This window comes from Somniosus microcephalus, chromosome 7, assembly GCF_052327205.1.
Source record: "Somniosus microcephalus isolate GS21.2 chromosome 7, FLI_Smic_1.0, whole genome shotgun sequence".
NCBI lineage: Eukaryota > Metazoa > Chordata > Chondrichthyes > Squaliformes > Somniosidae > Somniosus > Somniosus microcephalus.
Window position 1 is genome coordinate 59,849,036 of NC_140993.1, and position 20,455 is coordinate 59,869,490.

General features: G+C 42.4%; 1 protein-coding gene across 3 annotated transcripts in view; it reads right to left on the reverse strand.

Annotated features, from left to right (window-relative positions):
- zc3h3 (zinc finger CCCH-type containing 3) overlaps positions 1-20,455 on the reverse strand; it is a 311,770-nt gene that overhangs the window by 67,394 nt on the left and 223,921 nt on the right. Inside the window, exon 10 of one of the 3 annotated variants that reach the window (XM_085992501.1) lies at positions 12,505-12,574. The exons of the other annotated variants lie outside the window; for them this stretch is intronic. Within the exon in view, the coding sequence (XP_085848627.1) occupies positions 12,536-12,574 (39 nt within the window). The 3' untranslated portion in view covers positions 12,505-12,535. The remainder of the gene's footprint in view (positions 1-12,504; positions 12,575-20,455) is intronic. 3 annotated transcript variants of the gene reach the window in all.

Sequence of the window (20,455 nt, forward strand, 5' to 3'; positions counted from 1 at the left end):
TGGTTAAGAAGGCATACGGGATACTTTCCTTTATTAGCTGAAGCACAGAATATAAAAGTAGGGAAGTTATGCTTCAACTGTATAAGACACTAGTTAGGCCACAGCTAGAGTACTGCTTATAGTTCTAGTCACCACATTACAGGAAAGATATGATTGCACTAGAGAGGGTAGAGGAGATTTACGAGGATGTTGCCAGGACTGGAGAATTTTAGCTATGAGGAAAGATTGGATAGGCTGGGTTTGTTTTCTTTGGAACAGAGGAGGCTGAAGGGCGACTTAATTGAGGTGTATAAAATTATGAGGGGCCTAGATAGAGTGGATAGGAAGGACCTATTTCTCTTCGCAAAGAGGTCAATAACCAGGGGGCATAGATTTAAAGTAATTGGTACAAGGATTAGAGGGGAGTTGAGGAGAACCTTTTTCACCCAGAGGGTGGTGGGGGTCTGGAACTCACTGCCTGAGAGGGTGGTAGAGGCAGAGACCTTCATCACATTTAAAAAGTATTTGGATATGCACTTGAAGTGCCGTAAAGTACAGCACTACAGACCAAGAGTTGGAAAGTGGGATTAGGCTGGATAGCTCTTTTCCGCTGGCACAGACACGATGGGCTGAATAGCCTCCTTCTGTGCCATAAATTTCTATGATTCTACAAGTAATCTAACTAACCTCGGCGTCAGCAAATCGGTAGATCATTTTGCACCAAATGGGCCTGGGTTATTACCTGGTTTTTAGCCGCTCCCAAGAGAAGACAAGGTTTTGGGTGGGGTGGTGTGTCTATATATTTTATGATATAATACAAAAGGTATCACAATTGTGTGGGACAAGCTGGATAGAGCAGAGGGTCTTTACCTATCCATCATTATTCGTATGTACATCTGAAATGTGAGTTGTAGCTGCAATCAGTTAATGTGTGATTGATGACTTTGAATAGCATAGCTCGGTCCTATTGGGAAGCCTCATTGGAGGGCTTTGCTCAGGGAGTGGAGAGGGGGAACATAGTTGCAAAGCAAGAGTGTTCCTGGACTTTAGAAAGGGAAGGATGAAGAAGGAGTAGGGTTGGTTTTGAAAAGGAATGATGACAACAGTTTTGAAAGGTGTAGGAGCCAAGCCAATAGAGAGGGTTGATGATGTCAGTGATTAAGGCACTCAGAAGGGAGGGGGTTGAAAGGAGCAGCTGTTGAACTTCATGAAAGAGACAAATGTAATGACGACAGCAGGCAATGGGGAATAGACGAAGATTGTGGAATGAGGAATGGTGGGACCTCAAGGACGGAGTGAGCGGGGGAACCGCTGAAAGGAGCAGGGAACAGAAGAGGTATAGGAAGTTGAGTGCTTTCAATTTTCGACACAAAAATGAGTTCCTTGCAGCTAGTGTCTGAGGTGTAGATGGGGAAGGTACAGTGGATGGTGATCAGAGGAGACAATTTATTGTGAAGAGAGCTTTGGAATTGTTCTGATCTGCAGGATGATCTTGGAGTAATAAAAAGACCAATACACCGAGTATCTCAACCTACAAGAGGATTTTGGGTCACTGCTGCTAGCAGAAGATATGGGGAGGGGCTAGCGGCAGGCAGGCTCCAAATTCATGGAAAGTATACAAGATAGTTTTCTACATCAGTATGTTGAGGAACCAACTAGGGAACAGGCTATTTTAGATCTAGTATTGTACAATGAGAAAGGGTTAATTAACCTTGTGGTAAAGGAGCTGTTAGTGAAGAGTGACCATATGATGATAGAATTTTATATTGAGTTTTAAAGTGACTTAGAGTCATAGAGGCACAGAAGGAGGCCATTCGGCCCATCGAGTCCGTGCCAACGCTCTGTAGAGCAATCCAGTCAGTCCCATTCCCTCGCTCTATCCCTGTAGCCCTGCAAGTTTATTTCCCTCAAGTGCCTATCCAGTCCCCCCTTGAAAACATTGAGTGTCTCTGCTTCCACCATTTCCGTCGGCAGTGAATTCCAGGTCAGTTTTCCTCACGTCCCCCCTGCATCTCATGCCCAAAACCTTAAATCTGTGTCCCCTAGTCCTTGTACCATCAACTAGTGGGAACAGCCTTTCCCCATCTAGCCTATCCAAACTTGCCATAATCTCGTACACCTCTATCAAATCACCCCTCAACCTCCTTTGCTCTAATGAAAACAAATCCAGCTTCTCCAACTTGTCCTTGTAGCCAAGATCCCCCATCCCCAGAACCATTTTGGTAAATCTCCTCTGCACCCTCTCAAGGGCCTTCAAATCCTTCCTAAAGTGTGGTGATCAGAACTGGACGTTGGTCCCTTAGAGGATGGGACTGGGAAACTAGTGGTGGGGAACATGGAGATGGCAAAGATGCTGAACAAATATTTTGTATCAGTCTTTACAGTAGAGGACACTAAAAATATCCCAACACTGAACAAACAGGGGGCAATGGGGGGGGGAGGAGCTAAACACGATTAAAGTCACTAAGGAGATGGTACTCAGTAAAATAATGGGACTTAAGGCGGATAAATCCCCCGGACCTGATGGCCTACATCCTAGGGTCTTGAGAGAAGTGGCGGTAGGGATTGTGGATGCATTGGTGATCATTTTCCAGAACTCCCTGGACTCAGGAAAGGTCCCGGCAGATTGGAAAACTGCTAATGTAACACCCTTATTTAAGAAGGGAAGTAGCAAAAAGCTGGAAACTATAGACCAGTTAGCCTAACATCTGTGGTTGGCAAAATGTTGGAGTCCATTATTAAGGAAACAGTAACAGAGCATTTGGATAAACATAATTTAATAGGACAGAGTCAGCATGGTTTTACGAAGGGGAAGTCATGTTTGACAAATTTGCTCGAATTCTTTGAGGACGTAACATACAGGGTGGATAAAGGGGAACCAGTGGATGTAGTGTATTTGGACTTCCAAAAGGCATTTGACAAGGTTCCACACAAAAGATTACTGATCAAGATAAAAAATCACGGGATTGGGGGTAATATACTGGCATGGGTGGAAGATTGGCTATCTAACAGAAAACAAGAGTTGGGATAAATGGTTCGTTCTCGGGCTGGCAATCAGTAACTAGTGGTGTTCCGCAGGGGTCAGTGCTGGGACCCCAACTCTTTACAATCTATATTAACGATTTGGAGGAAGGGACCGAGTGCAACATATCCAAGTTTGCCGACGATACAAAGATGGGAGGGAAAGCAGTGAGTGAGGCAGACATAAAAAACCTGCAAAAGGACATAGACAGGCTAAGTGAGTGGGCAGAGATTTGGCAGATGCAATATAATGTTGAAAAGTGTGAGGTTATGCACTTTGGCAGAAAAAAATCAAAGAGCAAGTTATTATCTAAATGGAGAGAAACTGCAAAGTGCTACAGTACAAAGGGATCTGGGGGTCCTGGTGCATGAAACACAAAAAGTTAGTATGCAGGTGCAGCAGGTGATCAGGAAGGTCAATGGAATCTTGGCTTTTATTGCAAGGGGGATGGAGTATAAAAACAGGGAAGTCTTGCTGCAGTTATACAGGGTATTGGTGAGGCCACACCTGGAATACTGCGTGCAGTTTTGGTTTCCATATTTAAGAAAAGATATACTTGCTCTCGAGGCGGTTCAGAGAAGGTTCACTCGGTTGATTCTGGAGATGAGGGGGTTGACGTATGAGGAAAGGTTGAGTAGGTTGGGACTCTACTCATTGGAGTTCAGAAGAATGAAAGGCGATCTTATCGAAACATAAGATTGTGAGGGGGCTTGATCGGGTGGATGCGGTGAGGATGTTTCCACTGATGGGTGAGATTAGAACTAGGGGGCATAATCTTAGAATAAGGGGCTGCCCTTTCAAAACTGAGATGAGAAGAAACTTCTTCACTCAGAGGGTAGTATATCTATGGAATTTGCTACCCCAGAGAGCTGTGGAAGCTGCAACATTAAATAAATTTAAAATGGAGATAGACATTTTCCTAGCAGATAAGGGAATTAGGGGTTACGGGGAGAGGGCAGGGAAGTGGACGTGAGTCTAGATTCAGATCAGCCATGATCCTATTGAATGGCGGAGCAGGCCCGAGGGGCCGTATGGCCTACTCCTGCTCCTATTTCTTATGTTCTTATGTAATACTCCAGTTGTGGCCTAACCAGAGCTTTATAAAGGTTCAACATAACTTCTCTACTTTTGTACTCAATACCTCTATTTTTGAAGCCCAAGATCCCATATGCTTTGTTAACCACTCTCTCAATATGTCCTGCCTCCTTTAGGGACCTATGCACATTAACTCCCAGGTCCCTCTGTCCCTGCACGCTCTTTAAAACTGTGCCATTAAGTGCATACTGCCTCTCCCTGTTCCTTCTGCCAAAATGCATCACCGCACACTTCTCTGTATTAAATTCCATCTGCCACTTGTCTGCCCATTCTGCTAGCCTTTCTATATCCTGTTGCAGTCGATTGGTATCATCCTCACTGTTTGCCACACGCCAAGTTTGGGGTCATCAGTAAATTTAGAAATTCTACTCTGTATTTCAATATCCAGGTCATTTATATATATTAAAAAAAAGTGGCCCCAGCACCGACCCTTGGGGAAAACCACTGTCTGCCATCCTCCAGTCTGAAAAACAGCCATTTACCACAACTCGCTGTTTTCTGTCCTTAAGCCAATTCCTTATCCAAGCTGCTGCTGACCCACCTATTTCATGAGCCTCAATTTTGTTAACCAGCCTTCTATGTGGTATTTTGTCAAACGCCTTCCTAAAATCCATGTAGACAACATCCATTGCATTCCCTTCATCAATCCTCTCTGTTACTTCATCAAAAAATTCAATTAGATTAGTCAAACATGATCTGCCTTTTACAAATCCATGTTGGTTCACCTTAATTAGCTTAAACCTCTCCAAGTGCCTGTTAATTTTTTCCTTGATTATTGTTTTTAAAACTTTACCCACCACTGATGTTAAAGTGACCAGCCTGTAGTTACTAGGATTGTCCTTGCACCCTTTCTTGAACAATGGTGTCACATTTGCCACTTTCCAATCCTCACGCACCTCCCCCGCATCTAGGGAAGATTGGAAAATTATGGCAAGTCGTTCCGCTATCTCCTCCCCCAATTCCCTTAGCAACCTGGGATGCAAACCATCTGGACCAGTCGACTTATCTGGACCACTCTGAACATACCCAGCCTTTCTAGTACATCCTGTCTTATCAATTTTTACCCCTTCCATTGCATCTACCTTTTCCACTTCGACTGATATTTCGTCAGCATCCACTGATACAAAGTACTCCTTGAGTATTCTAGCCTTGCCCTGCGCCTCTAAGCATATATCACCTTCTTTGTCCCTAATAGGCCCCACCCCACCTCTTACTACCCACTTACTGGTTACATGCTTAGTTAAATCCAAAACTAGGGTCTTAAATTTAAACAAAGCAAACTACGTAGGAATGAGGGGTGAGCTGGCTAAGGTAGATTGGGAAACTACATTAAAAGGTATGACGGTAGGCAAGCAATGGCTAACATTTAAAGAATTAATACATAATTTACAAAAAATATACATTCCTTTAAGGCACAAAAAACTCCACAGGAAAAGAGGTTCAACTGTGGCTAAGAAGAGAAGTTAAAGATAGTATTAGATCAAATAGGAACTACCTCCCTAACAGCACTGTGGGAGTACCTTCACCATACAGACTGCAGCAGTTCAAGGCAGCGGCTCACCACCACCTTCTCAAGGGCAATTCGGGATGGGCAATAAATGCTGGCCTTGCCAGCGGTGCCCACATCCCATAAACGAATAAAAAAAAGAGGCTTATAATGTTGCCAAAAATAGTAAGCCTGAGGGTTGGGAGGATTTTAGAATTCAGCAAAGGAGGACCAAGAAATTGATAAGGAAAGAGAAAAAAAGAATGAGAGTAAATTAGCAAGAGACATAAAAATAGATTGTAAACTTTTCTATAGGTATGTAAATAGGAAGAGATTAGTGAAAGTAAACGTGGGCCCAGAGGCAGAGACAGGAGAAATTATAATCGGCAATAAGGAAATGGCAGACACATTAAACAAATACTTTATACAGGAAACTTTCGATTTACTGGCACCTAAATAACCGGAAATCTCGGTTAACCGGCAAAATTCAGGAGTAGGTTCAGGTAAGTTTTATTACTTGCCTTCCTCGATCTGTTGCTGTGCAAGGGTGTGGCTGCAGTTGTTGCTAAGCTACAGAGACGCTTGGAACTTGTGGCCATTGTTCTGAACTGTTTGTTGCTTTATACGGAGCTCTCAGCTCCGTATCTTTTACTATAGCTTTCGGTTATCCGGAATTTTTGATGAACCGGCACCACATCGGTCCCGGATAAAAAAAAGTTTCTTGTATCTGTTTTCACGGTAGAAGACACAAAAACATAGATAATGGGGAACCAAGGGTCTAGAGAGAATGAGAAACTTAAAGAAATCAGTACAAGTAAAGACATAGTACTGGAGAAATTAATGGGACTTAGTGGCGACAAATCCCCTGGACCGGACGACCTACATCCTGGAGTTTTAAAAAAGGTAGCTGCAGAGATAGTGGATGCACTGGTATTAATCTTCCAGAATTCCCTAGATTCTAGAACAGTCCCTAAGGATTGGAAGGTAGCAAACATAACCCCGCTATTTAAGAAAGGAGGAAGAGAAAAAACAAGGAACTTGAGGCCAGTTAGCCTGACATCAGTAATAGGCAAAATGCTAGAATCTATTATTTGGGACGTGGTAACAGGGCACTTAGAAAATCGTAATATGATTAGGCAGAGTCAACATGGTTTTATGAAAGAGAAATCGTGTTCGACAAATCTGTTGGAGTTTTTCGAAGATGTAACTAGTAGGATGGATAAGGGATGTGGATGTAGTGTATTTGGATTTTCAGAAGGCATTTGATAAGGTGCCACACAAGAGGTTATTACACAAAATTAGGACTCATGGGATTGGGGATAATATATTAGCATGGATTGAGGATTGGTTAATGGACAGGGAACACAGATGGAATAAACCGGACTTTTTCAGGTTTGCAGGCTGTTACCAGCAGGGTACTGCAAGGATCAGTGCTTGGGTCTCTGCTATTTACAATCTATATTAATGACATGGATGAAGGGACTGAGTGTAACGTATCCAAGTTTGCTCAGGATACAAAGTTAGGTGGGAAAGTAAGCTGTGAGAAGGATGCAATGAGGCTGCAGAGAGATATAAACAGGTTGACTGAGTGGGCAAGAACATGGCAAATGGAATATAATGTGGGGAAGTGTGAAATTATCCACTTTGGTAGGAAAAACAAAAAATAATATTTTTTTTTTTTTTTTTTAAATGGTGAGAGACTAGGAAATGTTTGCACTCACAGGGACCTGGGTGTCCTTGTACATGAATTAGAGAAAGTCAACATGCAGGTACAGCAAGCAATTTGAATGGTATGTTAGCTTTTGTTACAAAGGGATTAGAGTACAAGAGTAAAGAAGTCTTACTTCAATTATACAGGGCATTGGTGAGGCCACACCTGGAGTACTGTGTACAGTTTTAGTCTCCTTACCTAAGGAAAGACATCCTTGCCTTAGAGGAGTGCAGCAAAGGTTCACTAGACTGGTTCCTGGGAGGAGGGGATTGCCCTATGAGGAGATATTGAGTAGACTAGGCCTATATTCATTAGAGTTTAGAAGAATGAGAAGTGATCTAATTGAAACATAAAATTCTTAAGGGGCTTGACAGGGTTAAGGCTGGGAAAACATTTCCCCTGGCTGGGGAATCTAGAACACAGGGTCACAGTCACAGAATAAGGGGTCGGCCATTTAGGACTGAGATGAGAAATTTCTTCACTCAAAGAGTTGTGAATCTTTGGAATTCTCTACCCCAGAGAGCTGTGAATACTCAGATGTTGAGTATATTCGAGACAGAGGTCGATAAGTTTTTGGGAACAAAGGGAATTAAGGGATATGGGGATAGTGCGGGAAGGTGGAGTTGAGGTAGATCATCAGCTATGATCTTGTTGAATGACGGAGCAGGCTTGAAGGGCCAAATAGTCTACTTCAACTCCTATTTCTTATGTTAAATGCTGCAGACAAACCTCTTGACTATACTGCTGCATTGCCCTGTCCGAAGCAGTATTGTCAGGATGATTTAGGAATATAGAAAGATAGGAACAGTAGGTCATTCAGCCTCTGGAGCCTGTTCCGCTAATCAGAGCATGGTTGATCTGTACCTCAACTCCATTTACTTGGCTTTACTCCATATCTCGATATCCTTACCAACCCTAACCCTATCTTGAAAATTTCAATTGACCCAGGATCCACAGCTTTTTGAAGGAGAGAGTTCCAAATTTCCATTACCTTGTGTGTGGAGAAAAAGTTCATCCTGATTTCACTTCTAAATGGCCCAGCTGTAATTTTAATAATATGCCCACTTGTTCTTGATTCACCAGAGGATATAGTTTCTCTGTATCTACCCTAACAAATCCCTTTATCATTTTAAACACCTTGACTCAGTCATCTAAACTCAAGGAATACAAATCAAGTTTACGGAACCTGTCCTCATAATTTAACCCTTTAAGCCCTGCTTTCATTCTAGCGAATTCCCTCCAAGGTCAATATATCTGAATGCAGTACAGCAGATAGGGTCTGACCAACAACATTCACAGTTAGATGAAAATTCCCTTTACTAAACAGTGAATATATATTGGTGGTTAATTTAGGTCACACATACTGTCATGGCTCAGTAGCTCCTGCATGTTAGTTCTCCCAACGGTGTCACAAGTGTTCCAAGTGACAAGTGTTATGATAAAGTTTAGTTAGAATTATAACATGTTTTACCATTTAAATTATTGTCATGCTAAACCAGATTAAAATAAACTCCGGGGTGGCACAAGTAAATGGTGCAGGGAAGGTTACAGAAAAATTTCAAAACGTTAATGAGGAGGATTGCCCCATGACCAGCATTTGTGCTCATACATAGTGTACAGCATGGATGGTTATTCTCCCATTGGCTGACCGAAACTGTAATTCAAACTACCGATAAATCACAAAGACACCTCACACAGAAAGGGGATACATCTGAATTGATCTTTTGAATTAAAAATAACACCTACTTGTAGCTGCAAATATTATTTAAAAATACATTCTGAAATATACAGGTGAGATTTAAAAAAAAAACTTTCAAAATACAAGGCTGGTAGCCTAAAATAAAAACAGAAAATGTAGCAAATCACACAGATCAGTTAACGTCTGAAAGAGAAAGGCATGTTAATGTTTCGGCTCAGACCCTCAATCAGAGCCACTCCAGAGATCCTTGGTGAAAATTCCACTGATCTTGTACGATTTGATTCCTCTAATCTCAGCAATTAGGAACTCTTGCCCAATTACATCAATTAGCAATCTTATCCCTACTTAATCTAATTAGGAAACTTTTTATAAAATTGAGAAATCTGGTACAGGACAGACAGAGGTTGAGTAGAGCAAGAAAGAAACCAAGAAACAGTGATTAGGTGACACCATGCTTGGGATTTTAAAAGTCTGAAGATTGCAGGTGAAAGATAGGAGCTGAGGGAAGTAAGGGGTTTAGTGTTTGGTGTGATCCCAAAATCACCTGGGAAAAGGTGTTTGCGTGGGTTTCCTCCGGGTGCTCCGGTTTCCTCCCACAGTCCAAAGATGTGCGGGTTAGGATGATTGGCTATGATAAATTGACCCTTAGTGTTAGGGGGATTAAATATGTGGGGTTACGGGGATAGGGTGGGATATGTGTCGGTGCAGGCTCGATGGGCCGAAATGGCCTCTATCTGCACTGTGGGGTTTCTGTGATTCTGTGATCAGTATCGATTTCAACACAGTGAAGAAGGGGTATTTGAAGTTTATAAAGTTCAGGAGAAAAAAAAAATCTACTGATAAATTAAGACCAGAAAGTTTGCCATCACTTGTAAATTAGATATAGGTGAATCAAAAGAGAGGCCCCATTCAGAAGTGTCTAATAAAAAAAAACTGCCCAAAAGTTTAAGAAATATTAAAAATTGGTCAAGTTTTATCTACAGCGCTTGATGTAGCTTAACTGGGTCTAATTTGAACATCTATCTAATATTTGCACCAAATGTCAGTTTGGCTCAGTTGTTAGTACTTGTGCCAGAGTCAAAATGTTGTGGGTTCAAGCTTCACTCAGAACCTGAGCAGACAATCTAAGTTGACACTTCAGTGCAGTACTGAAAGAGAGGTGCCTTGTCGAAAGTGCTGTCTTTTGGATGACACATTAAACTGAGGCCTCGTTTGCTTGCTCAGCTGGATGTAAAGGACTCCTTGGTGTTATTGAAGAGCAGGAGAGTTTCCTGGCAACATTTATCCCTCAACATACACCACAAAAGACAAAATGACTGGTCATTTAAAAAAAAATTCTTGGGATGTGAGAAATGCTGGCTAAGCAACATTTATTACCCTTCGCTAGTTGCCCTGAGTGCATTAAGAGTCAACCGCATAGCATGGACTGGATTCACACGTAGGCCAGACTGGGTAGAGGTGGCAGGTTCCCTTCCCTGAGGTCATTAAGTGAACCAGTTGGGTTTTAACGACACTCCTGCCACATTGATGGTTATTTTATCTGGGGCTAGCTCAGTTTACTAGATTTGTTGAATTCAATATCACAATTTGCCATGGTGGAATTTGAACTCACACCATCAACTTGCATTTATATTGTGCCATTAACGCAGAATGATGCCCCAAAGCGCTTCATACAGGCATAATGAAAAAATGGCTAATGAACCAAAGCAGATCATCATAGAATGATACAGGACAGAAGTAGGCCATTCAGTCCAACATGCATGTGCTGGCTCTTTGGCAGAGCTATTCAATTAATCCTACTCTCTTGCTCTTTTACATAGCCCTGTGAATTTTTTTCAAGTATTTATCCAATTCACTTTTGAATATTACTATTGAATCTGATTCTAACACCCTTTCAGGCAGAGCATTCCAGATTACAACAACTCGGTGTGTAAAAAAGTGTTTCCTCATGTCGCCGCTGGTTCTTTTGCCAATGACCTTAAATCTGGGTCTTTTGGTTACCGATCCTGCCGCCACTGGAAACAGTTTCTCCTTATTTACTCTATCAAAACCATTCATGATTTTGAACAACTCTATCAAATCTTCTCTTAAGGATATGAAGAGTGGGATTGGTAGTCTAATACTATAACTATTATACTACCATACTTATTACAATTGCTGTTTGCGAGACCTTGCTCCGTGACAACTGGCTTTCATGTTTGCCGACATAATACATGTGACACTTCAAAAATAATGTGTCTGTGAAGCACTTTGGGACTGCCTAATGACATGAAAGTTGCTATTCAAATGCAAGTTGCTTCTTTCAAAGGGTTTTTTGAAGTAAAGAAAGATTTCTGAAGCTATGTTCAATAAAAAAATGTTGACTTGGGTCGGGTAAAACCTTATTATTTGCACCAAGAACCCAATTTTATTTTCAAAAGAATTATTGGATCGGAGCTATTCAAAAGCCAAGCTCTGACTGATAATATTCTGGCAAAAATACCCGATAGTATTTTCAATAAACAAGTGCAACTTTGTGATGGGGCAGGAATCACTCAACATCAGCAGGATCAAGCAGTTCGTTCCAGAAAGAAGGACTTTGTAAATTAGTGACAATTCCTAGGGCGACTCTTAACCTCTCCCACCTGTCAAACTGGTTAATTATACACACAGCAAGGTCTTCTAATCAAACAACATGCTGGGTCATAAAAAGAGGGACCCCTTCAGTATTCACCCCTTGCTATATTGGCACCGAATCGTGTACTGCATTACTTGGAGAAGTTGCAGGGGAATCACCAGGTTGAAGGCATGCCCCAAGACATAATTTAAAAATAATTGCAAAAATTACAAAAACAAAAAAGGTCAAAAACTCAGCTGGAGCTGAATTATAGGTTTTGATGGCGAGAGTGAATTAGGAACAGACACAGGCCATGTTGCAGAGGCAGAAGTAGCCGGGTCTTGATGATAGATAGGATATGGGGTTTGAAGCTCAGCTCTGGGTCAAATAAGACAGAGGTTGCACACTGTCGGGTGCAATCTACCTACAACCCATCAGGTCTAGAGGAAGCGATAGGTATTTCAACACAATTTTATTGGTCAAATACAAACGAGAGGGGAGCCGAAATCAGGAAAGTGTGGTTTCTGATGCATCTACTGAATCTAATTAATTTCTGCAAATACGTGGATGCTCTGAGCCATGGATTCTTAGGGAAGAGTCAAAATCAACATTACACACATCAAACTGGTTCAAGGACACAGGAATATTGCAGTATAATCTCCTGTGCCTGAAGAAGTCCCTGAAGAACTTACTTATCATCTAAGACTTTGAGATACTTTTCTTATACCTCAGGATCAATCCTAGCTAAAGAAAGGTCCGTCAGTTCCAGCACTGCAGCTCTGTTGGACAACGAACACCACTGGCTTCCAGCACTGCCAAGATTTGCCTCATGGGGGAGAGTTTGGGTCACAACTGGAAGAGGAGTTGAATCATCCACAGGGAGATGAGGAAAATCTAGGGGGTGGGAGCAACTAACCTTGGACCCAGTGTCACACATCACCTCACAGTCAGCCAAAGACTGGAGTCAGTAGCAGCCACCAGATCATCTTGGGAATGTCAGTGGTGGGTCAAAGAGGAAAAAAAAATTACAAGAATTTATTATTTTTATTTTGTACGCTGCACCCTTGATGGGCGAGGGGGAGGGGGTAATTAAACAAAAATGGAATCACACAATTAGTACTTTTCACTTGACTCAGAAAATTCCATTAATTCTCTGGTGCCTCTTGCAGGAGTTTAACACCATGTCAGTGATGACAGTCAGCACTTTTGGTGTTATTTAGAGAATATTATTTAACCTGTTGAATGCCCAAAGAGGCATTTAGGCTTCTTGGGAAAATATATACATAATCAGCGTTTCTGGATATTATATTTATAGACTAGCTTCAATCCTCTGGGGGCCTACAAGATTTTTTTCTTTCCGACTCCCTATTTTTACTGGGCAACTATAAAAATGACAGAGTCAGCATTTGGACTCCACAGTACATGACGGCAATACCTCAAATACAGCGTCACAGATTCAGCTTTAAAAAAAGTTAAAAATGAGCAATTTTGCCCCGCTTTCTCTGTGCAGAGGGATTCAAAGGAAAGAACTTTTCACGACCTCAGGACGTCCCAAAGCGCTTTACAGCCAATGAAGTACCTTTCCTTCTCCATCATTCCTCTGTCACTCTCTCACTCAATCCTTAAGTCTCATTAGTTAAGGAGATAGAGTGTTGGTCCCATCATTCACCAGGTTCCCAGATGCCCCGTTGCCCTTGCCGCACCGTTATCAGCTTGCACATCAAGCAATTTGCAGTGGAAACATAGAATAGTACAGCACAGAAGGAGGTCATTCGGCCCATCGAGTCTGCACCGACTCTTTCGAAGAGCAATCCAGTTAGTCCTACTCCCCCGCTCGTTCTCCATATTCCTGCAATTTTTTCTCCTTCAAGTATTTATCCAATTCCCTTTTGAAGGCTACTACTGAATCTGTATTCACTATCCTTTCAGGCAGTGCATTCCAAATCCTAACCACTCATTGCATAAATAAGTTTTTCCTCATGTCGCCCCTGGTTCTTTTTGCCAATCACCGTAAATCTGTGCCCTCTGGTAATCGACCCTTCAGCTATTGGCAACAGTTTTTCTGTTTATTCTATCTAAATCCTTCATGATTTTAAACCCCTCTATCAAATCTCTTCTTAGCCTTTTCTGCCCCATGGAACCGTTTTGGAGCTGAAGGGAGAGAAAAAGTCTAATGGGGCACACCCGCACTGGATACAGCAAAGGCTGTGGGCCCCGACAACATCCCGGCTGTCGTGCTGAAGACTTGTGCTCCAGAACTAGCTGCGCCTCTAACCAAGCTGTTCCAGTACAGCTATAATACTGGCATCCATCTGACAATGTGAAAAACTGCCCAGGTATGACCTGTCCACAAAAAGCAGGACAAATCCAATCCGGTCAACTACAGCCCCATCAGTCTACTCTAAATCAACAGCAAAGTGATGGAAGGTGTCATCGACAGTGCTATCAAGCAGCACTTACTCACCAATAACCTGCTCACTGATGCAGAGTTTGGGTTCCGCCAGGACCACTCGGCTCCAGACCTTATTACAGCCTTGGTCCAAACATGGACAAAAGAGCTGAATTCCAGAGGTGAGGCGAGAGTGACTGCCCTTGACATCAAGGCAACAGTTGACAGAGTGTAGCATCAAGGCGCCCAAGTAAAATTGAATTCAATGGGAATCGGGGGTGAAAACTCTCCACTAGCTGGAGTCATATCTAGCACAAAGGAAGATGATTGTGGTGGTTGGAGGTCAATCATTACAGCTCCAGGACATTGCTGCAGGAGTTCCTCAGGGCAGTTTCGTAGGCACAACCATCTTCAGCTGCTTCATCAATGACCTTCCCTCCATCATAAGGTCAGAACTGGGGATGTTCGCTGATGACTGCAGTGTTCAGTGCCATTTGCAACTCCTCAGATAATGAAGCAGTCCATGCCCACATGCAGCAAAAGCTCAACGACATTCAGGCTTGGCCTGATAAGTGGCAGGTAACATTCGCGCCACAGAAGTGCCAGGTAATGACTATCTCCAACAAGCAAGCGTCTAACCACCGCCCCTTGACATTCAACGGCTTTCATCGCCAAATTCCCACACCATCAATATCCTGGGGGGTCACCATTGACCAGAAACTTAACTGGACCAACCATAAATACTGTGACAAGACCAGGTCAGAGTCTGGGTGTTCTACAGTAAGTGTCTCACCTCCTGACTCCCCAAAGCCTTTCCACCATCTACAAGTCACAAGCCAGAGTGTGATGGAATACTCTCCACTTGACTGAATGAGTGCAGCTCCAACAACACTCAAGAAGACACCAGCCAAGGCAAAGCAACCCGCTTGATTGACAACCCATCCACCACCTTAAACATTCACTCCCTCAACCACCAGCTTACCGTGGCTGCAGTGTGTACCATCTACAAGATGTACTGCAGCAACTCACCAAGTCGTCTTCTGCAGCACCTCCCAAATCCGCGACCTCTACCACCTAGAAGGACAAGGGCAGCAGGCGCATCCGAACACCACCACCTCCAAGTTCCCCTCCAAGTCACACATCATCCTGACTTGGAAATATATTGCTGTTCCTTCATCGTTGCTGGGTCAAAATCCTGGAACTTGCTCCTAACAGCACTGTGGGAGTACCTTCACCACACTGACTGCAGCAGTTCAAGGCGGCGGCTCACCGCCACCTTCTTGAGGGCAATTAGGGATGGGCAATAAATGCTGGCCTTGCCAACGACGCCCACATCCCATGAGTCCAAAGATGTGCGGGTTAGGTTGATTGGCTGTGATAAATTGACCCTTAGTGTTAGGGGGATTAAATACATGGGGTTACGGGGATCGGGTGGGATATGTGTCGGCGCAGGCTCGATGGGCCGAAATGGCCTCTATCTGCACTGTGGGGTTTCTGTGATTCTGTGAGCGAATAATAAATACCTCGCTCCAGCAAGTTCTGGGTCAATATGTTTGTGGACCAGTGTAATCACTGTTGTAATGCAGGGAAATGCGGCAGCCAATTTGTACACATCAAAGTCCCACAAGCAATATAATAATGACCAGATCATTTGTTTTTTAGTGTTCTGACGAAGGGTCACAGACCTGTTTCTCTCTGCACGGGTGCTGCCTGACCTGCTGAGTGTTTCCAGCATTTTCTGTTGTTTTTTTAGTGATGTTAGTTGAGGGATAAATATTGGCCAGGACTCTGGGGATAACACCACTGCTCTTCTTTGAAATAGTACCGTGCGTCTTTTATGTCCACTATACGTGGCCTCGGTTTAACACCCCATCCAAAAGACGGCACTTCCAACATACTCCATCAATACTGCACTGGAGTGCCAGGCTACATTATGTGCTCAAGAGTCTGGATTGGGACTTGAACCCACAACCTTCTGACTTTCTAAGGCGAGAGTGCTACCACCAAGCCACGGCTCAAAGGAGAACACACAAAATTAATAGGCACTTAAGACTTTCAAAGAAATCTTTTAAAGGGACAAGAGAATTGCAAGGCATCAACGCAGCCTCTGCCGTGGTCCTCAAACACATTGGCCCAGAATTTGCTGGAGTGGGGCATCTAGCGGTGTTCCCCATTAGTTAGACTTTTTCTCTCACCCTCCAGCTCCAAAAATGTTTGCGCTGCAAATTGCTTGATATGCGAGCTGATAACGGTGCAGCAAGGGTAACGGGGCATCTGGGAACTTAGTGAACGACGGGACCTATACTCTATCTCCTTAACCAATGAGATATAAAGATTGAGAGAGAGTGACAGACAGAGGAATGAAGGACAAGGAAAAAGGGTGAATTAGAATCAAATCAGGTACAGAAAGAGAAATAAAGAGGGAACGATTTAATTGAGAGAGAGAAAAGAGAGACAAAGGAAAAATTAGGAAAAAATGTAAAAATTAAAAATCTCCAAGTAATTTACTATCGGTAGGACTGAGACTCCACAGTTTCAGTTGCTCCCTTTCTGGGCCAGAGAGGTTAAGTGGCATTGCAGGAATATAAATCTCATCATTAAAAGAGTCCTTATGCTGTTAAGTACTAGCACCAACTTTCTGCCGCGGATTTACTTCATAATTAATGCACAAAAAAAATGCAGCAATTTCTAGTAGCTTACATGGAGGTTGACTGTGAGCTGCCATTTTTGCAAGGCTAATGGCAAATCATCCAGCAATTTGTGGGGATTCGCACCTCACAAGTATCTCTTCATTGCCATAAATTTCTTGACGAATCGCACACTAATAACAGCGTGCGCAATAAACTCAGTTGTTTTACCAGCAAATTCTGGGCCATTATACGAAAGATAGAGTCATAACGGCACAGAAGGAGGCCATTCGGCCCATCAAGTCTGTGATATATGAAATGCAGAACAGAGATAACAAAAAAACCTCCCCAAGAACAAAACATCAGCTGCAGATAATTTTTTGATAAATTGACAGACTGAGTATATCATGGAGAGATTCAGGAGCCTGCAAGCAAGACATAAGAACATAAGAAATAGGAGCAGGGGTAGGCCATTTGGCCCCTCGAGCCTGCTCTGCCATTCAATAAGATCATGGCTGATCTGATCTTGGCCACAACTCCACTTTCCTGCCCGCTCCCCATAACCCTCGACTCCCCTATAGTTCAAAAATCTGTCTCTCTCCACCATAAATATATTCAATGACCCAGCCTCGATAGCTCTCTGGGGTAGAGAATTCCAAAGATTCATGACCCTCAGAGAATAAATTCCTCCTCATCTGTTTTAAATGGGCGATCCCTTATTCTGAAACTACGCCCCCTAGTTCTAGATTCCCCCACGAGGGAAAACATTCTCTCTGCATCCACCCCGTCAAGCCCCCTCAAAATCTTATATGTTCCAGTAAGATCACCTCTCATTCTTCTAAACTCCAATGAGTATAGACCCAACCTGCTCAACCTTTCTTCATAAGACAACCCCTTCAACTCAGGAATCAACCTCGTGAACCTTCTCTGAACTGCCTCCAATGCAAGTACATCCCTCCTTAAATAAGGAGACCAAAACTGTACGCAGTACTCCAGGTGTGGTCTCACCAACGCCCTATACAGGTGTAGCAAGACTTCCCTACTTTTATACTCCATCTCCCTTGCAATAAAGGCCAACATTCCATTTGCCTTCCTAATTACTTGCTGTACCTGCATGCTAACTTTTTGTGTTTTATATACCCCCAGATCCCTCTGTACTGCAGTATTTTGTAGTCTCTCTCCATTTAAATAATAATTTGCTTTTTTATTCTTCCTACCAAAGTGGATAACCTCACATTTTCACACATTATACTCCATCTGCCAAATTTTTGCCCACTCACTTAACCTATGTATATCCCTGTGCAGATTCTGTGTCCTCCTCACAACTTACTTTCCCACCTATCTTTGTATCATCAGCAAATTTGGCTACATTACACTAGGTCCCTTCATCCAAGTCATTAATATAGATTGGAAATAGTTGAGGCCCCAGCACTGATACCACTAATTACAGTTTGCCAACCTGAAAATGACCATTTATCCCAACTCTCTGTTTTCTGTTAGTTAGCCAATCCTCTAGCCATGCTAATATATTACCCCTAACCCTTATCTTGTGCAGTAACCTTTTATATGGCATTACATCTATCTACTGGTTCCCCTTTATCCACCCTGCTCGTTACATCCTCAGAGAACACTAACAAATTTGTCAAACATGATTTCCCTTCCATAATACAAATCAAGCAGAATCAGCATGGTTTTATGATTTTCTAAATGTCCTGCTACTACTTCCTTAATAATGGACTCCAGCATTTTCCCAATGACTGATGTTAGGTTAACTGGTCTATAGTTTCCTGCTTTCTGTCTCCCTCCTTTCTTGAATAGGGGCATTACATTTGCGGTTTTCCAATCTGCTGGGACCTCTCCAGAATCCAGGGAATTTTGGTAGATTACAACCAATTCATCCACTATCTCTGCAGCCACTTCTTTTAAGACCCTAGGATGCAGGCCATCAGGTCCAGGGGACTTGTCCACCTTTAGATCCATTAGTTTGCCTAGTACTTTTTCTCCAGTGATAGTCATTGTTTTAAGTTCCTCCCTCCCTATAGCCCCTTGATTATCTATTATTATTGGGATGCTTTTAGTGTCTTCTACCGTGAAGACCGATACAAAATATTTGTTCAAAGTCTCTGCCATTTCCCTGTTTCCCATTATTAATTCCCCAGTCTCATTGTCTATAAGGGACGTTTACTTTAGCTACTCTCTTCCTTTTTATATACCTGTAGAAGCTCTTACTGTCTGTTTTTATATTTCTTGCTAGTTTACTCTCATAATCTATCTTCTCCCTCTTTATTATTTTTTTAGTCATCCTTTGCTGGTTTCTAAAAATTTCCCAATCCTCTGGCCTACCACTAATCTTCGCAACATTGTGTGCCTTTGTTTTCATTTGATACCATCTTTAACTTTCTTAGTTAGCCACGGATGGTTCATCCTTCTCTTAAGAGTCTTTCTTTCTCACTGGAATATATCTTTGCTGAGAGTTATGAAATAACTCCTTAAATGTCTGCCACTGCTTATCCACCATTTTACCCTTTAATCTATTTTCCCAGTCAACTTTAGCCAACTCTGCCTTCATACCTTTGTAATTGCCTTTATTTAAGTTCAAGACATTGGTTTGAGACCCAAGTTTCTCACCCTCAAACTGAATTTGAAATTCTAACATGCTATGATCACTCTTCCCTAGAGGACCCTTTACTACGAGATCATTAATTAATCCAATCTCATTACACAATACCAGATCTAAAATAGCCTGCTCCCTGGTTGGTTCTACAACGTATTGTTCTAAGAAAACATCCCGAATATACTCTATGAACTCATCCTCAAAGCTACCTTGGCCAATTTGATTTGTCCAATCTATATGAAGATTAAAATCGCCCATGATTATTGCAGTACCTTTCTTACAAGCCTCCATTATTTCTTGATTTATACTCTGTCCTACAGTGTAGCTACTGTTAGGGGGCCTATAGACTACTCCCACCAGTGACTTCTTTCCCTTATTATTTTTTTTATCTCCACCCAAACTGATTCTACATCTTGATCTTCTGAGCCAATATCATTTCTCACTACTGCACTGATCTCATCGTTTATTAACAGAGCTGCCTCACTTCCTTTTCCTTTCTGCCTATCCTTCCGAAATGTCAAATACCCCTGAATATTCAGTTCCCAGCCTTGGTCACCTTGCAACCACGTCTCTGTAATGGCTTTCAGATCATATCCATTTATTTCTATTTGTGCCGTCAACTCATCTATCTTGTTTCGAATGCTGCGTGCATTCAGATGGAGTGTTTTTAATTTTGTCTTTATACCATTTTTCCCTACTGACTCTACTTTCTGGTGCACTCTTATATTTATACGCTCTGTCCCTTCCTGTCACACTCTGGTTATCATTACCCCTATCGCTACCCTGCACTATTGCCTTCTCCTTTATCTTTGACTTTTTAAAATTTCCCCTCACCTGAACCCTCCCCCCTACTATTTAGTTTGAAGCTCTATCTACAGCCCTAGTTATTCAATTCGCCAAAACCACAAAGGTAATAATCTCTGGATTACTACCTGAGCCACGAGCAAAGAGGGAGAAGAGTGGTAACTGAGTGGGATAAATAATTCAGTCCGTTACCGACTAACTATACTACCAGAACCACAGTTAAAGAACAGAAGCATGGGAAAAGAAAATATCATCTGGTCATTAACAAGACCATCCACAATTTGCACTCTTGTGGACCTCCACCATCACGTGGATAAACTTATTTAGCAACAGCTCTACAATGTTAGTCCAACAATATAAACAAGGTTATTCACCAGCACAACTTGTATTCCACAGAGGATGGAACACAACTGGAGCCAGTGTGTTCCATAGC